This window comes from Tupaia chinensis, unplaced genomic scaffold (assembly GCF_000334495.1).
Source record: "Tupaia chinensis unplaced genomic scaffold, TupChi_1.0 Scaffold000085_1, whole genome shotgun sequence".
Classification (NCBI taxonomy): domain Eukaryota; kingdom Metazoa; phylum Chordata; class Mammalia; order Scandentia; family Tupaiidae; genus Tupaia; species Tupaia belangeri.
The window spans coordinates 4,262,351-4,282,036 of NW_006159547.1; the positions used below are offsets into that span (position 1 = coordinate 4,262,351).

A 19,686-nucleotide genomic window follows, 5' to 3' on the forward strand; every position below is an offset into this window, starting at 1 on the left:
CCCTACAAAACCTTCCCTTTTCTTCAAAGTTCTTTGAGATTATCTGGAAGTGAAAGGTAGACTTCTTCATAGCTGTTTCTGGAATACACTGCATTGTGTTTGTAAGAAGAAGCATGGGTCGAATTTCTAGGGAGAATATGGTCAGAGTCTCAAGGGTTATTAATAGTTCTGAGTCCTAAAATATGTTAATCTTTAGGATTAGAGATTGTATGACTTGAATTACTGAAGGAAAAGTTTATGCAATATGCATGAAGTCCCAACATGTATTTTATCTGTTTTTTAAAAACATATTTACTCTAAGGAAATTCACAGTACTTTCTAAATTTCAGATAATAATGTTATTATTCACATATTTGAATTGTTTAAATAATTTGAATATTGAAGGGAAGAAAACAGCACAATGCCTCTTTTGGCAAGAATCCAGGAAGAGAAATGAACAAAGTAGTAACATGTGGTTGAAAAAGATAGTAAAGGAATTAACAGCGATTTTCAATATTTGCATGGCTGCCGTAGTAAAGATAATATAAATTTGTTCAGTTGGGTTCAGCGTCATTGAGGTCATTGGGTGGAATTTAAAGAGAGACAAATTATAGCCCTTCTTCCATAAATGTTTTCACAGTTAGACCTTAGAAGCCTTCTCTTACCAGAGAGGTAAGAGTCTCCAATGTTGACGGTTTTAGGCAGAGCAGATGATCAGGTCCCATGTGAGAAACAGATGAGTTTTATGGCTGAAATGTAAACTGAGACAATCTTTAAATCTCCAACAACTCTACTATCATGGTTATAAATGTTAAATGGACACATTTGTTATGTATGTTTAAAAAGCCGGCCTGAATGCTAAGGGAGTAAATTAACAGGTTGAATAGCTGTCTATATTCTTAAAACAGGTTGGAAATATGCCTCTTGACTTGTCTGTGGGACAGTTTTTATAGTGTAAGTTAATATATATGATTTTCTGCTCCCTACCATCCACTTTTTTTTCAGCTTTCTGTTTCATTCACTTCCCTGCCCTCCAATTCTGGCTTCTTCTTCGTCCTTCTCCTCTCTTCTCCTCCCCTCTCCTTAATCTTCCATTTTTTCGTTCTTTCTTATTTCGTTGCTTCCTTTATTTTTATTTCTTTTCTTTCTTCCTCTTAATTTTCTCCCTCTCTCCATTCCTCCTTTTATCTCTTCTTTGCTTACTTTCTTCTTTCCTTGTCCTACTATCTTTTCTTTTTCCCTTTCTTTATTTTTAATTAGAAGTTTCCAGTTTCCATCTCTGGAGATTCTTCTTAGCCGTAGCAGAACAGAATGAAAACCATACTTTCTCTGCTCTTGCCATGTTTTTCCTATTATCCAGGCTCACCATTTCAGTTGACTGCTAGCCTGAGAAATATTACATGGTCATAAAAAATGGCTTAACATTACCTCTCTCTCCAAATGATGGGAGCTAGTTGTGAAAGACCAGCACCTGTCACACTGGCAGAGAGAGCTTTTTTTTTTTTTTTAATGCTTATTAGTACACATATTTTGAGTCTAGATGTCTAGGACTTTGAACTCTGGTGTCATTGGTGTGGATGTTTTGATTCTCTTTAGAAAGTGGAGAAGTCACTAAAAATAGTCATTCAACATTGTAAATTTTGGTTCATGAATGTAATAAACAGAAAAATTATTTAAAGAAAAGCCCACTAGCTTATTCCCTAGAGTCTAAATATATATTTCCTTCCTAAGGCATGTTTATCTCAACTATTCCAAGTACATACAGAAATAAGTATTATTGAAGTAACTGGATCCAAATAATCTTTGATTATAAAATTACTCTCAGTAACATGGAGTACTGTACAATGTATTTTCAAATATCTCTAATTTTGCAGTAAGTATGGTGATAGGTTTAGGAGTATTGTGTTTCTAGTACTTCAGAATTATTACTTATGCTATTACAGCACATTCTGTTTACATTTTCTTTGTAGAAAGAAGAATTATAATTTTCAGATGATGATATTTGAAATTTTCTACCTGTAGTTTTAAGAAGAGGGATTTATATTATATCCATAGATACAATTATTTTGAGGATACTAAGTGACATGAACAACTCATTTATTATGTTACTTTTCTAGGTGAAGACCCTGAAACAAGAAGAATGAGAACAGTTAAAAATATAGCAGATTTGAGACAGAATTTAGAAGAAACTATGTCCAGTCTTCGTGGGACTCAGATAAGCCACAGGTTTTTCTCAATCCTGAAGATCTTTGAGAAATAAGGAAAAATATTACAGATATTTAAATTCTTTTATAATATCAGAGAAGAGATTCTTAATTATCCCTTACTATTTTTTCAATTAAATTTTACATAACAATCAATTGATGATTATTCTTAAACTGATAATTTTCACCACATACCCAGGGACGTTTTTCCTCTTATCCAGCTCTTCTTCTATATAATTTTCTGTTCAATGGAATTAGCTACTGTAACTACCACCATCACTACTAAGTGGATTTTTATGCCTGGCCTAGTTTTCTAGGCCATGGCAGAAGTTGCAGTTGAAATTCATCTGGGGGGACCAACAGGTAGTATCGTGATTAAGGTGCTGGATTCTCACATGTCTGATCACAGTTCAAGTCCCAGACCCAGAAGGTTGAAAATCATGCTGGGGTGCATGTGTGTGTGCCCACAGTCATGAGAGAATGGAGAAAGGATTGCAGTATGAGCATCCCCCTGGGGAGTGGTTCCTCACTTCCTGCTCTCTCTCTCCATCTCTCTCTCTCTTGCACATGCCCAATGACTAAACCTTAAATAATAAACAACAAAAAGGAATTTACCTGGGTGGGAGTGTAGGAAGACATTCAAACATGTTTGTGAGGGACCAGCAGATGGTGTAATGGTACATTGCTGGACTTCCACATAGTTTACTATGGTTCAAGTCCTGGACCTGGCTACTTAAAACTCATACCGGGTGCATGTGCATGTGTGCCTAAAATCCCATGAGGAGAATAGAGGAGAAGGTATTGCAGCATGGTCATCTCCCCTGGGGGTTATTTCTCACATTCTGTCTCTGTCTCTCTCTGTCTCTTTAGTAAGCACTAACATCCAGAAGCAAAAATCTCTCTAAAATTAAAAATTTCTTTTAGTTAACTTTCAGTATAAATCTGAGACGATTGGAGTGGGTGAAGTTAGTGGCTCATTGAGAATGTGAAAAAACTTTTTGTTTCATCCAAAATGTTATGAGGACCTTTCTTTTGAAAACAAGCAAACAGAATGACTATTCCTTTCTATTGTATGTTTTGACAACTACAGAGGTGATTCTAATCTCAAAATGAATATATAATTTGGCTTTCATAAGAACAGCATACTTATCAGAAAGGACACTAATCTCTTTGGTCTTCATGCGTTCTTAGCCTTTGATCCCAAGTGTGTAGTTACTTCTCCGTTTAAAAAAAATTTTTTTTTTGACAGCACCCTGGAGACAACATTTGACAGCACTGTGACGACAGAAGTGAATGGAAGGACCATACCCAACTTGACAGGTCGACCCTCTCCCATGACCTGGAGGTTGGGCCAGGCGTGTCCTCGACTTCAGGCAGGCGATGCTCCCTCTATGGGTGCTGGCTACCCTCGCAGCAGTACCAGTCGATTCATCCACACAGACCCCTCAAGGTTCATGTACACAACACCTCTTCGTCGGGCTGCTGTCTCTCGGCTGGGAAACATGTCACAAATTGACATGAGTGAGAAAGCGAGCAGTGACCTGGACATGTCTTCGGAAGTCGATGTCGGTGGATATATGAGTGATGGTGATATCCTTGGAAAAAGTCTCAGGGCTGATGACATCAACAGCGGGTAAGTGTTCTTGGGCTCTATTAGCAAGGGTGTGAAGAGGGGACATGGTCTACAAGGATGTGAAAGCTGTAAAAATAGGAATATGTAGATTTGCTCAGAAGGTCATTAGAAAAATGTGAGAAATCTGAGGTGATTTGGGTGTTTCAGGGCCTTTCTTCTGCTCATTCTGGAAAAGCAAAATGCCCAAGTTTTCTATAAATTCTTTTCATTAAAAGCTGCTACATTTTTCTTTTTAGTTTGGAGACACACATGGGGCCTGTGCTTTTTAGAGTGATTTTCACATGCTTCTCAGTAACAGATTTTGTAGTGAAGGACGTGGGAAGGGGACAGGAGGAGTTTTGCTGAGCTGCTTGATTTTTTTTTTTTTTTTCCTTTTTGGCTCATCAGAAGCTGTCTGTAACTGCTTTGAGGAATGAATATTTTCTAGAATTCTTCAATTACACACCTCAAATTTAACCTGAGGGGGAGGGGATCATTTCAAAGTTGAGAATACCAGTCTATTTATTCTATTTTGAGGATATTTGATTTAAAAAATAATCTTAGTTCCTGCTTTTATTCTGTTTCCTGTTATATTACACACAATGTTGTGATTGTAAAATTCTTAAGAGTATTTTGGCAATTTGAAAATTTTGGGTTGATATGTCCCCATGGAAGCAATTTGACATTCTATGAAAATTATTTCTATTGGGACCAGCAGTTAGTGTAATGGCTATGTCGCTGGACTCCCATGTAGTCAACCACAGTTCAAGTCCCGGACCCGGCGCTTAAACTCATGGCAGGAACGTGTGTGTGCGTGCCCAAGATCCCAAGAGGAGAATGGAGGAGATGGGATTGCGGCGTGGTCATCCCCCCCACAGGGTGATTTTTTGCTTTCTGTCTCTCTGTCTCTCTCTGTCTTTCTAGCAAGCTCATGCGCCCTGTAGCGAAAAACCTCTCAAAAAAAAGAAAAAAAAATGGAAAAAAAAAACCAAATAAACAAAAACAACTACTTCTAGTAATGGTTGTAATTGCCATTTTCAGCACTCCCTATGACCTACTATACTCTTGTTAAATGCTTTAAAGATACTATTTTATTTAACCTTCCTATATCAACAACCCTTATCAAGTGAGTATTGCGATATGTGTTTTATAGATAAGGAAACTAAGCCTAATTCAACTCAATCATGTAATTCTAGGGACAGACCAAACTTGATTTAGAACTCTGATATGTCTGACACCCATGCTTTGTAATATGTAGAAAAGATTCCAATTAAACTTATCTGTAATTTTCATGTGAGTCTGGGTTTTGACCTAATTTTTGTACTTATATATATAAGGGACAAATATTGGAAATAATTATTTTGTGTGAGTAATCCTTCTAACATCATTCATTAAAAGCTTATTTCTGAATGGGGACAAGAACCAAAAAAGTACACAAGTAGTATTTGATCAGATTTTTAGCTCTGCTCTTAACATCTTGATATCAACTGGGCCATTCCCAGTATGCATGCTACCTGACTTTCTAACAGTTAGACTCTAGGAAGATAAGTTAAAAGATAGGATTTAGTTCAGTTGCCACTGAAATCCAAGTGCTAAATTTAAATCTCTACCATTTGTTATCTACGGACCCCTTTGGAACTTAACTTATCTAAATTCTAGATGACTAAAAGAGAATTTTAGTCATCTAGAGAAAAGATAAAATTGCTAAAGCTTCATTAAATTACAAATGATGGAAATCAACCTCAAAATTTTATTCAGTACAAAGTCTGGCATAATATAAGTACTCAATAAAATTTATAATATCATCCTCTTTTTATCATCATTATTATAATTATTACAATTAGTAACCATAATATTTGTTGTTGTTATTCATTACTATGATCAATTTTCTGTGTATGTGACATAGCCTAAGAAAGAATACTCGGTTAAAAGATCACAATGGCAACACAGGAATATCTAAAACATGCTATTTCTCCCATCTCTCCCTTCTTTTTTTCTCCATTCTTTCTACTCTCCTTATATTCTCTATTTTCTTTCTCTGTACCCTTAAGGGAAAGTGTGTGTGCATTCACTTTCTGTATTCACTATGCAAAGACATTTGGGTAAAGATTTTATTATATATTTATATAGATAAAACATATAAAATAAACATCATATAAATATACATATATAAACATGAGGCCAGTCCAGGTTGGGTGATTAAGGCAGCTGGATCTCACATGGCCAACTGTGTTTGAATCCCAGACCCAGTGGCTTGAGAAAGATGCCATGCCTGTGGATGTGTTTGCCCAAAATCCCAAAAGGAGGACCATATGTAGGAGAAGGCATTGCAGCATGACTGTTCTTCAGGGAGGGTGCTTTCTTACTTTCTCTCTCTCTCTCTCTCTCTGACAAGGGCACACTCCATCTAGCAAAGTTAAAAATGCACACACAAACATTCACACATGTATATACAAACATATATACACATGGATATGTGCATTCAGTTGTACCATTTGTGGTAGTCTTGTTCTGCAATGTCACCCCAAACACTGAATTAGTGAATACTGAACCATTATTCCTAGAGGAATACAAGTTGAGATTCCTGTGAGTCTCTGGTCACAAACTTTTTATCAACTGTTCAATATATAATCTTGTTTCATGTGTGTTTGTATTAAAGGATATCCTATTTCATACAGAATATTGCTTTATCATGAAATATATAGCCAATAGCATGATGACTGAATAAATCTACCTAACAATTTTCTCTGTAAGATACATTGCAGCCTTTTGCACTTAGGAAAACAGATCATTCAGCAACACGTGTGAGGGGCTATTTTATGGGGTTTTTTTGGGAAATTTTTTGCTATAGGACGAGTGCACTAGACAGAAAGACAGAGAGAGACAGAAAGCAAGAAATCATTCCCCCAGGGGGAGTGGGATGGCCACACTGCAGTTCCTTCTCCTCCATTCTCCTCTTGGGATCTTGAGCACGCACGCACATGTGCCCAGCATGAATTTAAGCCACCAGGTGTGTGACTCAAACCACAGTTGACTACATGAGAGTCCAGCAACATAGCCATTAAGCCAACTGCTGGTCCTGTGAGGGCTATTTTAAATGGCAAAGTCTCCAACAGAATGTGAAAAAAAAAAGGTACTAAGTACACCATATGAAGGATGCTTGTTTATGGTATGAATTAGAACAGCAGACTGTCATCTTGTTTGACCTTAGATGGAAACTTCTGAAACTGAAATTTTTTACTGTTCTGCACTCGTTCATGACTAACTGTAAAAGTGCTGTGAATATTTATTTGGGGGTTATGAATGAATTTTAGCAAGTAAGCAAATTTTCAAACGTAGGATTTATGAATAATGAGAATTGACTGTTCATGTAAAATGCATCTCTGAGAGTGACAGCATATCATGGGAAAATTTCAATCAGAAATCAAGGCACATACAAAGCATAGCGTGGGTAATTTCAAAAGATACATATAGATAAGAGTGACCTAAGACTTTAGAATATGGAAAATGTCCTAAACCCTTACCCAACACAGAAAGGAATGAAGAAGGGAAGGAAATATTTTAGTTCTGTTTCCTACATAGAAAATTATTCTATTAGAGAAAATAGGCAGAGAGAGAGAGTGGATATTTTTGATGAAATGGCAGAGAGGGGAGATGATGAGGGTAAAGTTAGAGAGGCATAATTGGAGAAAGTGGGATACAAAGGTTGTTGATAAAGCAAAACTTGTGCCTGGGATAGGTATATAATATATCTTATCTCAGTAGAAGATGATGGAAACTGTGGGAGGTGTGAGGACTCCTAGGAAAATAAATAGAGAGAAGAGAGATCATAGATTCAATTATGTACATATGTTTGTATCCAGAAATTTTTGATGAGTTCATCCTATGTGTCAAGAAAAATTCTGAGCACTGAATGTACAGTAGTGAACAATATAGACATATTTTCTGTACAGTACAGACAGATGTTACCCATGTATTAGTGTGTTCATAGTTTTGTAGGTGCTAATGTGGTCAGTAAATTAATAGTAACATAGAAATATCTATGTGACAACTCATGAAAATATTGAAACACAAAGTTACTTCCTCTTTATAATTTTAAAAGTATGTTTTATTCAGGACCAGCAGTTAGCGTAATGGCTATGTCACTGGACTCCCATGTAGTCGACCACAGTTCATGTTCTGTACCCAGTGGCTTAAAACTCATGCTGGACATGTGTGCATGTGTGCCCAGGATCTTGAGAGGAGACTGGAGAAGGGATTGTGGTGTGGCCATCCCCCCTGGGGGGCGTGATTTCTCGCTTTCTGTCTCTCTCTGTCTACCTGGCGAGCATGTTACCTATACAAAAAACCTCTCTAAAAAAAAAAAAAAAAAAAAAAAAAAAGTATGTTTTATTTATGGAATGACCTAGAGGTTTGACAGACACAGAAAAGAATAAAGATATTTTATTTAGGGGTTTTTCCTCATGCAATGACAAGGAATGTCATAAAGCCAATGTACTTGGGAATAAAGTTCATTTTTTTCATGTATTCTAGGTGAAACTCAGAAAATTACTTAATCGGTGTTCTGAGAATTCAAAGTTTCTTGAATCATGCACAGGCTTATCTCTTTCTTCTCTTTTTGAAATTAGTTGAAACACTTGGGGATGGAAATCTGTCAGTAATAAGGAATTAGTCAGGAAAGCCTCTCACAAAAGCCTCTCATAAAAGTCTCCATTTATGAAGTCAAAAAAAAAAAAAAAAAAAGAAAAGAAACCCTAGAAAATCCAGAGAAAAGTTACATATTTTAATTTGGTGGAGATTAAGTTATATTCAGGTGTCACTGTGATAAATAACTAGGCCAAGAATATAACCTAAAATTGTAGTTGAAGTCACATACTGGAACCCTGAATTATCTAAGAATTCTGAGGAATAAAGTTGAGACACAAGAGAGGAGGGATTTACTGTCATCCTGCTCTGCTTTGATTGTCCTCCAATTCTCCCTCAGGAAACTGCAAAGACAAGAAATGTGGTATCTTATAGCAATGGAAAAGTAAGAGTTGCCCAAGCTGGGTTAAAAGGATCTACTTTATGAACCACAGATTTGTAATTTTACTACTTCCTCTAATTTCATGTTTAAGGTACTTTTAACGACTATAGAAATTCTAATAGAAAAAAATCAATGTTTATATAACACTACATGCTAGACAGCTGCTAGGTCTTTTACATCACTTTCCCTCGTGATATCTGGCTATACCTGTAGGAAGTAAGTGCTTTATTACCCTCTCCATTCTGCAGATGAAAAAATGTAGGCATAGATATTTTAAGTGACTCACCTGAGCCGTACAACTAGTAAGTAGCAGCACCATATTTGAATCTAAGTGGACTGGCTTCAGTCTGCACTTTTTTTTTTTTTAATCTGTTCATTTACCTCTTCCATGAGAGAGAGACACACAAAGAGAGAGAGACAGCCCCCGTAGGGTCCTCAGGCTGCAGTCCACCCAGTCTCAGCCAGCTCAGGTCATGGGCATGCACAGCCCACTGGTGTGTATACAAAGAGGACTTTCCATGTGAGTCTGGTTGAGTTACCATTGTGCCACCTCCTAACTAGTCTGCACTTGTAACAATCATGACATTGACCCTCTGAGGTTGACTACATGTTTACATGTGCAGGTTCACTCCTAAGAGCTTCTTTTTGTTTTTGTTTTTTGTTTGTTTGTTTTTAATCAATCATAAAAATGTTTACAGTAGTCACCCATTGTCAGTGTAGTTTTTTGTGTGTGTTTTGGCCAGCACATTTGATCTAAGGGGCATTTTTTAAATTTTTCCTGTCCTCCTTTAAAGGAAGATGCTGAACTGGAGTTCCTTTTGGAAAGGAGGGTCACTTTAGATGCCCCTGAGTATGCTTATGATTAAAAATTGTGACATGAGAAAAAAAGAGGGGCTGAGTGGTGGTCCGGCATTAAAACAAAACACTCTGAGAAGCATACCTACCTGGGAAGAGTGTCTGTTTGTGTCCCCTGGTCTCCCTGAGTACAACTGACCCAAGTGTGCTATGACCAAGCCTGATTGAGGCTGGACGTAGTTTGTGGCATAAGGATGCTGTTAGGAGTGGTCTATCTCTGTCTCTGTATCTCTCTCATGGGATAAATAAATAAACTTTTTTTCTAAAAGGGAGAATTACAGATCTAGACTAATCACTAGATGGAGAGTGTATGTCTCTATACCTGTGTTGGCATATACCAATGGACTAAAAGCTTAAAGAGTGAAGATAATGTGTAATCAGTTTTGTGCAGTACTTGAAGTGGGAAATCAAGTTGCCTATGCATAAGAAGTAGTTTAATGTCTCATTCTAGAGTAGGTGGAACGTCATGGCCAGGAAGTAGTAACATAGAAGGACCCCTAAAAATGTACCATAAGTTAGCGAAGTTCATCCATACAGAAAGAGGCATGTAGGTGCATGTGAGGAAGTATTTGGAATGATTTGTATTTACTGTTGATTTTTTATGTAAATTATTTTATAGATTATAGAATTTGATCATGGCTAAAATTCTCTGCAGTCTTCCATAGTCTAATGGGAAGATTTTATTTTTCATCAATAACTTTCATAAATTTCCTCTGCAACTTTTTGTTTTAAACAATCCTCCTGATTATTACCTCTTCGTAAACTCATCTTGGCTCGTTATATTTAGGTATGACATTATTAGGAAACCTCTTTTAAAATTTTATCATTGTTTCAAAATGATACCTTAACCATTTATAGCTCTCAGGTTGTTGCTTAATTTTTTTGGAAAATGCTTGTAATTTACATTCTTTTCATTGTTTAAGTCCTTCAGAAAAAAATGTATAAAAGGAAAAATTACCAGGAAAAATTTTAAATCAGGAATTTTTTCTTACTTACATGATGCCTGGATGCAATTTTTCAAATGCTTTACCAAAATTTAAATAAGAGAGTATCTGTAAACAGCGAAATTATACACTCAATATATTTTGGCACATTTAATACCTGTTCTAAACCTATTTGATTTAACCTGGAGAACTGAAGAGCCAAAGAAAAATGAATATCCTCTAAATCACTTTCTGAAAAAGTAGTTTTTTTTTTTAATCCATTGAAATTTTAAACGTATATACACTTTCTTTTCCAAAAAAATTTTTAGAGCAGTTATAGGACTGCTTATCTATAGAACTCACTTTTCTGAAAGTATTGACTAATTAAGGGTTATTTTAAAAGTGTTTTAAAAGTTTTTGCCATAGGGCATGTGCATTCATAGAAAAGAGACAGAGACAGTCAGAGTAAAAGTGAGAAATCACCCTCCAGACAGGATCACCACCACCACAATCCCTTCTCCTCCATTCTTCTCCCAGGATCTTGGTCACACATACACATGTGCCTAGTGTGAATTTCCAGCTACCAGGTCTTGGACTCAAACTATGGTCAGCCATGTGGAAGTCCAGAGATTTAGTTGCTATGCCATGTGCTGGCTGGGGTCATATTTTATTATTTTCCTTTTTTAAGTTTATTTTATTCATGTTAGAGAACACCTGTGCATGCTTTAGACAGAGAGAGAAAGATAGAGGGGAGAGAGAGAGAGATACACACTCTACAGAGTCTGGTCACAAATATCCCCTTTCCCCAGCCCTCCAGCTCATCAGGATATGTGCACATGCCCAGTGTGCTTGCAGGCTGATCTGTGGATGGCCAAGTGGATTGCCAGAACTGCAGTTTAGTTTGCTGTCAACTGCCCTACCAGGCTGGGTTACTTTTGTTTCTAATAGGTGTGATCTTCCATCTTAATTTTTGCTCACAGGCAGCACCATTAAGGGTAAAATCACTAAGATCTGCTGTGATAGTTTCCACAATATTGCAATCTTTTACACTGAATTGAAAACCATTTGATGTATTCATTAATGCCAAACTATATTCAAAACACTTTGCTACACACTTTCAGATGCAACAGATGAATTAGGCAGATCAATGGTATATATAACATAGAATGTAGCTATTCTTATAATTTACTCCAGAGGTTAAGTTCAGGTTTAAGCATGCTGGAGGCGAGAGAGAGAGAGAGAGAGAGAGAGAGAGAGAGAATGAATTTGTATCACCTTCAACCTTTTAAACTGCAATTTCAAAAGTAGAATTAATGAGGAAGATACTGGGCACTAAACTCTTGCTTTATCAGAAATCCCAGGAATTTTTTCTTAGTAAAAATGCCCATGAACCATTTGGAAATATTGATTGAGAGTTCTATGGAAAATAAGAAATTGGAAGTAAGAATGTACATTATTACACTGGCAGCTACCAAATTAGAAAATGTAAAGGTGAAACATTTAAAAATATGAAGGACAAGGCCGACTCCATGGCTTAGTTGGTAAAGCAGCTGGATCCCATGCGATACACAATAAGGTTTGAATCTTGGACTGAGCAGCTTGAAAAAGATGCTAATTGCATGTGCTTAGGTGCGCAAAATCTCAAAAGGAAGAGATGGAGAAAGGATTACAGTATGACTATCCCCATGCAGTGTGCTTTCTCTCTCCCTCTCTCTCTGTCTCTCTCTGGTGAGTGAATGTGCCCTCTAGCAAAAAAAAAAAAAATTAAAAATGTGGGCAAACAACCCTTTACCCTTTACTCTTATGATGGTCATGATTTCATTGTTATTCAAAAAGAAGAAATTGACTCATGTTTTAGCAAATAGGAGACTTGCTCCGTTAAGTATTACTGTACATAATGCAGGAATTATAATCATAGTTACTTATAAAAAGTTAAATTCTATATAGCATTTCATATGTAAAGAGTATGTCTCTGTTCAACAAATTTTAGAGCTAAAGTCATCTTTGTATTTTTTTTTTAATTTTGTGGAATTAAATTCTTCTGTTATCAAGAAGATGAACTATGTAAAAGTATTTCATAAGGATAACACAGTATGATTTATTACTGTTGTCTTACATAAAAAGTAATCTTTTTTTCAAAGTAAGTGGTAGGGATATTGTAAATAATAAATAACTGCCATTTATAGAGCTTTTATTACATTAAGAATGTTATTTCACTAAATACCATAAAATCTATCTTCAGTAGATTTTATTCTTCCCATTTTAAGAGAAAAAATGGAATAGTTTAGGAATTTTATTCAAGTTCTTACAACTAATAAGGTCAGAACTTAGGGTGTAAGTAATTTGTCAACTCTTTAACACTAGCATTAACTATTGATTGATTTTCAATTAAATATGGCAAAAAAGTTATGATTGTCATGATTCCATTGTTATTCAAAATAAGAAATCAAGTTGCATTTGAGCAAATAGGGGCTTTGGTTATAAAACAATGGGACTGTGTCTTAAAACCCAAAGGAAAGCTGTGAAGCTGAAACTACATAGCCAGTTGCCCCTCTTCCTCTTTGTGCATCTGTGTTCCCACTGCGTTTGCTTTGCTGACCAGCTTTCTCTGTTCCTTAGCAAGATACATGTTCATATTTTCTGGACTTTCATTGTCATTAGCTCTCTTCACATAAAAAGACTGAAGATGAGCTGTTGCTCAATCCCAATTCTCAAAAGAAAAAAATCAGGTTAGCCCAGCATGGAGTGGGATATGAAGCACGTTGGTCTAACTTAACAGTAACATTATTATCAGGGTCTACAATCCCCGTGCAATGGTGCAGTTGTGTGATGGCAAGAAGATAGACCTCAAAGACAGTAAGTAATCAGAGACTGTGTGGGCTTTCAGCTGAGACAGCATTGCAGGTGGTTAAGATCATGGTTTCTGGAGCTGATCATGGTTTCTGGAGCTGATTTTCTAGATTCGGTTTTCAGCTCTCCCATGGCTGGTTGAATGACCATATACAAGTACTTAAGGTTTTAGCACTTATTTTCTTCTTTTCTGAAATGAAAATAATAATGTTATTACATCTAAACAGTTTACAACAGGTCCTAGCAACATAGTAAATATTCAGTGTATGTTGGTTATTATTTTATAATAGTGACCAATTGTGGCATAATTTTAACTTCTTAAATTAATTATGTAATTATAAGTTTAGTAATATTCCATTACTACTATGAGCCTCAGTGCTTCAAAAATGGCGTTTATAAAATGAGGACCAGCATGTGCCATGGAGGTTAGGGTGCTGAATCTGACATAACCAATTATGAAATTCAAGTCCCGGAACTGGAGGCTTGAAAGTCACACTGGTGCACGGGTGTGCATGTTCAAAATTGAGGCCAATGAGTAGGGATGGTGACATGGCCATCACCCCTGGGGCGTTATTTCTCACTTTCCCTCTCTCTCCCCCCCCCCTCTCTGGCAATCACACAACCCCTTCAGAAAAAAAAAAAGACTAAAGAAAAAATAACGTAATTATAAAATGTAGGGTCTTGCTCTAATTTTGCTAAGAGTTATATTATCTATGCACCTGTTTAAAACATTGATAATAAAAGATAAAAATAAGTTTTATAATAAACTAGTTACTTGGTACAATAAGGAATATTGCTTTCTTGCCATAGGGTGGGCGCCACCACGCCTGGAATATTGCTTTCTTAATAAACATGAAAAGATCATTTAATTCTTTCTGGTGAGTAAAATGTTTTCACAGGAAAAAAGAAACATAGTAGAGTATATTTGAGTGAGTATTAAAAATCGTAGACACTGTTTATTAAGTTATACAGTTTAGATGAGGTCATTCATTTTTCCACTGACTAATCAGGCCTTTCTTTTCAGGTACATGACAGATGGAGGGCTCAACCTGTATACCAGAAGTCTGAACCGATTACCAGACACAGCAACATCCAGAGATGTCATCCAGAGAGGCGTTCACGATGTGACAGTGGATGCAGACAGGTAAAGCCATTGTCAGCAGATGTGATAGTGAGAAGAGCATAAAGCAATTTATAAATAAGGTCATAAGAAATTTAAGAATAAACCAAAGGACTTTTTATTTGGGTAATATTTTTAAACTAAGGAAGTTTCATTTGCAAGACCATTTTGCCTCAAAATACTGAAAGATTGTGCTGCCGATGAGAATATTTTTAAGTTTTTAGGTTACATAGTGGCACATGTTATGATCTGTGAAAGAGAAATTATGGGAACAACATTTGGCATAGTGGAAAGAGAAATTATGGGGACAACATTTGGCATAGTGGAAAGAGAAATTATGGGGACAACATTTTGCATAGTGGTTAAAGCACTGGAATCTCACATGGCCGACTGACCGTGGTTCAAGTCCCAGACCCAGTGGTTTGAAACTCACAACCTGCATGTGTGTTTGTGTGCCCACCCAAAATCCTGAAAGGAAAGTGGAGAAGGGATCGGGGTGTGACCATCCCCCTGGGAGAGAATTTCCCCCTTTCTCATTCTCTGTCTCAGGCTAGTGCACATGCCCTATAGCAAAATCTCTCTCAAAAAAAGAGAAATTAATAAGCATAGACTTATTTTCTTTATTTGAAAGGAACTCTAGATAACAAATTCCTTTCAATTCAGATACCTGGAGGCTAATGATATCAAGATTAAAACATATTTTGAATTATCGGGTACAATAAATTTGATGCTTTTCTTGAAGCTATTGTGGAAAACATACAATTATTGCTTTAGGTTAATTTCTACTTCTCCATTTTCTCAGATTGTTTAAATATTTCTGTGTGTGTAAATGTGTGTGTAAATATGTGTGTGTGTGTCCTCATATAGTGGTTATTGTTTTGTTAGAAATTGTTCTGCCAATTTTACCGGAACAATGGCTTTGTAAAATAATGCTGTGAAACATAATACTCCCTGATTTTACTCCCTCTTTGCTCAGAAATTTATGTTTTGTAAAAGTTTATTTTCATGGGAGAGGAAGACAGAGACAAGGAGATATAGGGACAGAGAGACAAGCACACTGAACAGGGTCTTCACATTGCGCTCCATCCTGGTCTCAGCTGTTCTGGATTATGGGCACATGTGTGGACCTGCCATGCTCAGGGTGGTCCCAAGATATGAACCCAAGACACATGCCATGTGGATCCAGGTGTTACCTCTATACTACCATGTGGCTCCAGAATTTTGACTTTATTGAGAAGAAAAGATTTACGTATTTTCAGAACTGCTATATACCATGGGTCTTTTAAACAGTCCTTGGAAGATGTTTACTTTTTTTTAAAAAAAAAAAAAAAGAAAAGCTATGCGTGGATTTCAAAATTTTCTGCACCAAAATAAAAACTTGTACTTTAATTTCATCTTTCCACAAGCATTTTTGAAATCCCTTTGCATGCCAATACCCATAGTAGTTCTTTAATTCAGCATTTGTGAGGACATGCAGTTAAGACTTAATTTATCAACATTCTGAAATAAGTACTGCATGTAATTCATTGTCCAGTTCTGTACAGCCCTCCCCAGAGGAAAGACAGTGAATTCTATGTTAGTCTTCAGATTCTCCTCACTCAAATGCCTTTGATTATCTCAGCTGGTATTGGCTAGAACAGCCTTGCTGTCATCCTGTATACATCTTTAATTAATTATCTTGGCTTGATAGTCAGCTTTTGAGCACTACATAAAAGGTTTCTTTAAACAATTATGTAATTTAAGAAGAACAAAGAACACTTTAGTCACTTTTAAGAATTTAAGGAATACAAAAGCCACTTTCATCATTTTTGTGAACAATTCACAGTGCAAATCCTCTTATTAGCTGAGATAAGTGATCCTTTGTTATAAATAGTAATCTATAGATTATTATAGATAAGATTGAAGAGTTTATGATATCCTACATTCAGGAAGTGACTCAAGATGTACAACATTTTAAAATGCATTGCCTTAAAAATTATAGTTATATAAATCTTTTTGTTAATTTAAAATTCCTCCTTATTTAACGTGTTTTTCCAAAAAATTCTCTTAATTTTGATATCCACGCTAAGTAGGATAGCAAAAACAACTAAAAGACCTTATCTCTTTGTTCATTTTTACTCACCGTAAGAGGATAGACCATAATTGAGATCAAAGTAACACTTATTCTCTGCTGATTTTTTTTAACCTTTTAATCCTGGTATCTTAAATCATACATCATAGAAGATAACTGCAGACAATTCTAACTGGAGACATTTCTTCAACTAACCCCACACACACACGCAAACACTCATACACACACAATGTAGAAGATAGCATTTAAAAGAAAAAAGTCTTTCACAGAATCTTTTTATGATCATTTTCAAAATATATCTTTTGTGTTCCTACAGATTGTTCATTTTTCTGTTTCATAGTCACATCATCAATTGCATGTTTCCATGTACACATGACTCATAGAATATGAGACACTTGAACCTATGCTAATGTGTAATCATTGTACCCTCAGTGCCAGTCATATTGTAAAAATTCAATATCTGTCAGATATATTGCTGAAATAACCATAGCAGCTAATAAAATACAGCAATGTGAGTGTAAAAAGAAAACAAATACATCAAAAAATTCATCATACTGTTAAAAACTTTTGACATCACAGAAACTGATCTTATACATTATTTTTTTGTCTCATGAGATGATAGATAGAACTAAGTTAAAAATAAGTTGTCTCATTTAATATTGGATATCATACCACTTATTATAGAGTTACAACCTGCATTAACGTAAGAAATATACTGTGAAGTCCTACAGTTCAAAATGAAGTCTACTTAACTTTAGTTCAGTATTCCTTAAGCTTTCTTCATCACTAATTTCCTCTTTTTTTATATAATGATGATTAACTTTTTTTAAAAGTTTTTTGGGGGGGCTTTCATTGCACACATATGCTTGCCTGGGAAAGATAGACAGGGAAAATGAAAAGTCACCCTCTGGGGGGGATAGTCATGCCATAATTCCTTCTCCATTCTCCTGTTGGAATTTTGAGAATGCACTCACAAGAACCCAGCTTGTTTTTTTTTTTAAGCCATCAGGTCCAGGACCGAAACTGCTCGACTGGTCATGTGGGATCCAGCCACCTGCGCCCTCTTCCTGCAACATATTAAGAAATGCTGCTTTAGTATGATGTCCTCATTAAGGGGATATAATCATGAAAATTCAGAGACATTGTGATTTACCCAAGATCATGTAGCTAACAGAACAAGAACTTAGGTCTTTTACCTCCTAACTTCATGGTTTTCTAACTAGCTTAGTCAAAATTATTTTAAATAAAATGAAATTTGTTAGCGATCAAGTAATCTTAGCAAATTAGTAACTGGTGAGGTTTGCAGTCATGTACTGACAAGAAAGCATTAAATCCATCAAGTCCTGGCCTGGTGGCGCAGTTGATGCCTGGTTGAATTGTGATACAGCAGGGCTCATGCATTACTATAGACTGGGTTCCCAGGTCGGTTGGAGACTCACTGGATGTGTGCCTACCTGCCTGTCCAAGATCCTGAGGGCTGGAGGATTGGGGACTGGGGTACTTTACTTCCCCTCTCTCTCTTTCTTGTATACATGCCTGTGCTCTCTATCATGAATATTTTTTAAAAGAGCCAAAAGAAAAGAACAAAACAGTAGTGCTTTATTACTTTTTCACATATTTTAATAATCTTTCTAAAAACTATATAGATGAAAATGCTCTTACCTAATGGTAAAGAAGTCAGATATCTAGAATACCAATGATCCTGAACTATTTGTGTTGGTCTAGTGAAGTCCATAGGTTCCCCTTTGACCAACTCTGATTCATATGTGGGTGGGCAATAGAGAACAGATGAACTCAGGTAGCCAGCAGATTGAAAATGGCTCCCCCAAAAGAGAAGAGGCTTTCGGTGTCCTACTGAAATGTATTTTAAGTATTTTATTGCTTAAAGATATTGTAGTCTCCTTACTTGCCCCAACAATCCAGCACCAACTCCATTTCTGTATTAATTTAAGAAGAAATTAAAGAATGAGAACAAATTCTTGTCAACTCATAGGAGATTCTCCAGAAATTTCAAAGTAAGTCCATAACAGTTAATAAGTAAATGCGAGTTTTATGCATTTGGCCCTGGTTATAATAAGCATAACCCTAGTTCATATATACTTATACAGTTGTGTTATGTTGTGTTGTATTTAAAAGGTAAATGGGGAGGGGAGATGGGTGATTTGATGGTGTTGATTTCTTTTACCTTTACTAACTACTATACTGTCCTGATATTGAATTTTTAAAATAATTTATTTATTTTAATTTTATTTATGCATTCATTTATTTTAATTTGAGCAGAGAGAGACAGAGAGAGAGAAGGAGGGGGAAAGTGAGAAAGAAAGCCACCAGGTCCAAGACTCAAACCATAGTCAGCCATGTGGGAATGTCCAATGCCTTAACCACCATGCCACCTGCTGATCCCCCCTTATAATGACTTTATACTAAGGTCTCATTATATTGGATTAATAAATATATGATTACCTCCTTAGTGTCTGCCATCATAATAGCACTTTATGTGAAACAACAATGATCAGAGAGAGTAATATTAACAAAAAGCAAAGTGATGAAAATGTTGCCCAAGTCATAGCAGATGCATGTTCAAAGTGTATTAAGAGCACCAAAAAGAAATAATTATGTGAATATGAGGAAAGACTTTAAAAAGCCATGTGGTTTAAACAAGGCCTTATGGAAAGCATGCAACTTTTTGACTTAGAACTGGGAGACTGGGGAGTAAAAGCTCAGAGGCATTTAAGAGTTTGGGGTAGAGAAACATAGTGCTGGATCCTGAAGTGCACTGAGAATGTGGGCAGTGACCAGAGAAAAAGATGTGGGGGACTGTTTTGGGGTAATAGGAGCTATTTTATTGATTAGTTTTATTCTTTTATTTCAAAACAAGTACATGTATTATAATCATATTTTTCAAAAGAATTCTCTGACAGCAATGTAAGCATATTGAAGAGAGATAAGAAAGACATGTAGACTGCTTAGAAGTGACTAAAGAATTCCAGGTTGAAAGTTAAACGAGGACTTTACTGAAAAATGGCCATGGAAAAAAGGGGCTGTG

At 36.1% G+C, this 19,686-nt stretch overlaps 1 protein-coding gene across 1 annotated transcript in view; it reads left to right on the forward strand.

Moving 5' to 3' along the window:
- The window catches only part of NAV3 (neuron navigator 3), a 688,714-nt gene that overhangs the window by 501,511 nt on the left and 167,517 nt on the right, over nt 1-19,686 (forward strand). Inside the window, 3 exon segments of the mRNA XM_014585711.2 lie at nt 2,097-2,205; nt 3,433-3,816; nt 14,474-14,593. Coding sequence (XP_014441197.1) covers nt 2,097-2,205; nt 3,433-3,816; nt 14,474-14,593 — 613 coding nt within the window.